The sequence below is a fragment of the Atta colombica genome, unplaced genomic scaffold, assembly GCF_001594045.1.
Source record: "Atta colombica isolate Treedump-2 unplaced genomic scaffold, Acol1.0 scaffold126, whole genome shotgun sequence".
Taxonomy (NCBI): Eukaryota; Metazoa; Arthropoda; class Insecta; order Hymenoptera; family Formicidae; genus Atta; species Atta colombica.
The window spans coordinates 5,758,470-5,760,618 of NW_017259213.1; the positions used below are offsets into that span (position 1 = coordinate 5,758,470).

Here is a 2,149-nt window from a genome sequence, read left to right on the forward strand (position 1 = left end):
AAATGAAAAGTCCTATGGCGAAAATCATGAAAGCAAGTTTTTTAATTTTACAATTATTATGTTATGTTCTCTCTCTCTCTCTCCTGCAATATTATTTTTTAATCAATAATTAATTTTCATCTAAATTTATTTACACTGCAGCTTTTAATGAATTAATTAAAATGTACTATATCGATTTGTATCTAATTCGCGTAATTTGAAATTTGCTACTGATTAGCAACAATACTTGCCCGAGGTAATCCCTGGACGAGATAGACTCCCATGACATGGCTGTGCGTCTTTCTTGATGTGACTTTTTTTCTCCGTTCCGCGGTGCAGCTGTTTCTTCTCTCTTTCTCTTCCTCTTGATGTTCTAATCTCATCTCTCGCCGCCAGCATTATCACGTCCGCGCACCCGCGTGAAATAAAGCATATCACTTTCTTAAATTGCACAACGCGTGATCATGCACGACGCAACGTGCACTGGCTTTGAGACTTTAATCGTTCGCATTCAATCGCGATTCGAAAGACGGTACTCGATATATGTAACGATTGTTATCGAGTCTTATCTATCGCCCAACGAGCTCGAGGATTGTGCGAACAATAACAATTGTGATTTCGCGCGATTCAAAACATACAAGAACTGCGCATCTGCTTATATCGATTATCTTACAAATTTATTTGACGTTTCTCATGTTTGATGGCGCCAAAACAATTAAACATTCGCCGAAAAGTTTCTCGAGTTCGATCGAGAGAAATTTTACTTCAATAATTTGTGCGATGGATCGTAAAAGGGGTATTTTGCTTCGATAATGCGAAGTAATAACAGTCGAAGGTCGATGAAAGATTTTTTAAGTTTCTAGGACTTTCAGTTAGACTTAGAGATTCGCAATATATGATTGTTCCTTAAGAATTTCCTTATCGAGGGATATACATTCGAAGGAAGTGGAGCTGAGCCGATAGTCGTTGAGGTAGATCGAGGATCGTCTGAGTTGATTTCCTCACTCAGGGGATTTTTTTTTTTCTTTTTGGACAGACTCGATGCGCTTACTTACTAACGTATAGGGATGCACACCTCGGTCGAGAAAAATAATTTACACGCCCGCGTGTCTTTTGTACTTATATGCCTAATTGAGCACCGTGGACTCGCGCGAGTACTTGCGCGCATTGACGAGAAATAGAGAGTCCGTTGAGAGTTCCTCTCTATCTTTTAACGTAATTGGCAAATTGTTTCGTGGCAGTTTCTCCGATCAGCTGATCGATAAGGATTGTTTCAGGTATTCGACTCGTTACCACATGTAACATATACGACCGCTCGAGTCTCACGGTACAAATATTTAAGTATCTCCTTCTTTCCTCGCTTTGTCACCCTATTCGTCCTCGCAAGAATGCGTAAACTGCTCTTCGTAGGAGCGAGTAACTTTTCTTCGCTTTTCACGTTTCGCTCGTTCGCGTTTCTCGGTTGCGTGTAACTCTTTTAATTCTCTGAGAGTTTCTCTCTCCCGCGAATATTTTTTTTTTTTTCAGGATGTACGATTTTCGTGCGGTCGAATTATCGATATTTGATTATCGAGAATCGCGTAACGTGATATACTATATAATTTGTCAACGTCGTTATTTAGAACTCTATGAAAAGGTTTAACACACGTATAATATTTATATATATTTTATCTACGATGTATTTAAATAAATTTTTAACATGTATGTATATTACATGTATTTTCTAATATAGAATCCGTGCGGTGTTCCGCGTTTGTGTGCGTGTATGTGTGTACCCGTATGTACATGCGTATATACGCACTTGTTTTTTTTTTTTTTTTTTTTTTTTTCTTATCGAACGTATTTAATGTTTCACTGTACTAGGTACAGTATAATCGGTCGCCCCAAGTTACTCCGGCGACTTAGGACGGTGCTGAACGTGCGTTTTAAGTCTTAAAATACGATTAAATCTTTTTCGCTGCTTTTCAAGAGTAACGACAGGGATGGAGAGATTTCGTACGATATTGCGATATATCACTCACATTTATTAATGCCTACGTGAATCGATGTGAAGTAATGATGATTAATCGACAATGAAGACGTGCCACAGACAACGATCGTCTTTTTTTTTCTTCTTTTTAAATTTCTTTTTCTTCTCGTACTTTTTTTTTTTTTTTTTTTTTTTTTTAAA

At 37.6% G+C, this 2,149-nt stretch overlaps 1 protein-coding gene across 1 annotated transcript in view; it reads right to left on the minus strand.

The window, feature by feature from the left end:
- LOC108684143 (43 kDa receptor-associated protein of the synapse homolog) overlaps nt 1-1,679 on the minus strand; it is a 15,461-nt gene extending 13,782 nt beyond the window's left edge. Inside the window, exon 1 of the mRNA XM_018188264.1 lies at nt 229-1,679. Coding sequence (XP_018043753.1) covers nt 229-362 — 134 coding nt within the window. The 5' untranslated portion in view covers nt 363-1,679. The remainder of the gene's footprint in view (nt 1-228) is intronic.
- Nucleotides 1,680-2,149: the final 470 nt, after the last annotated feature.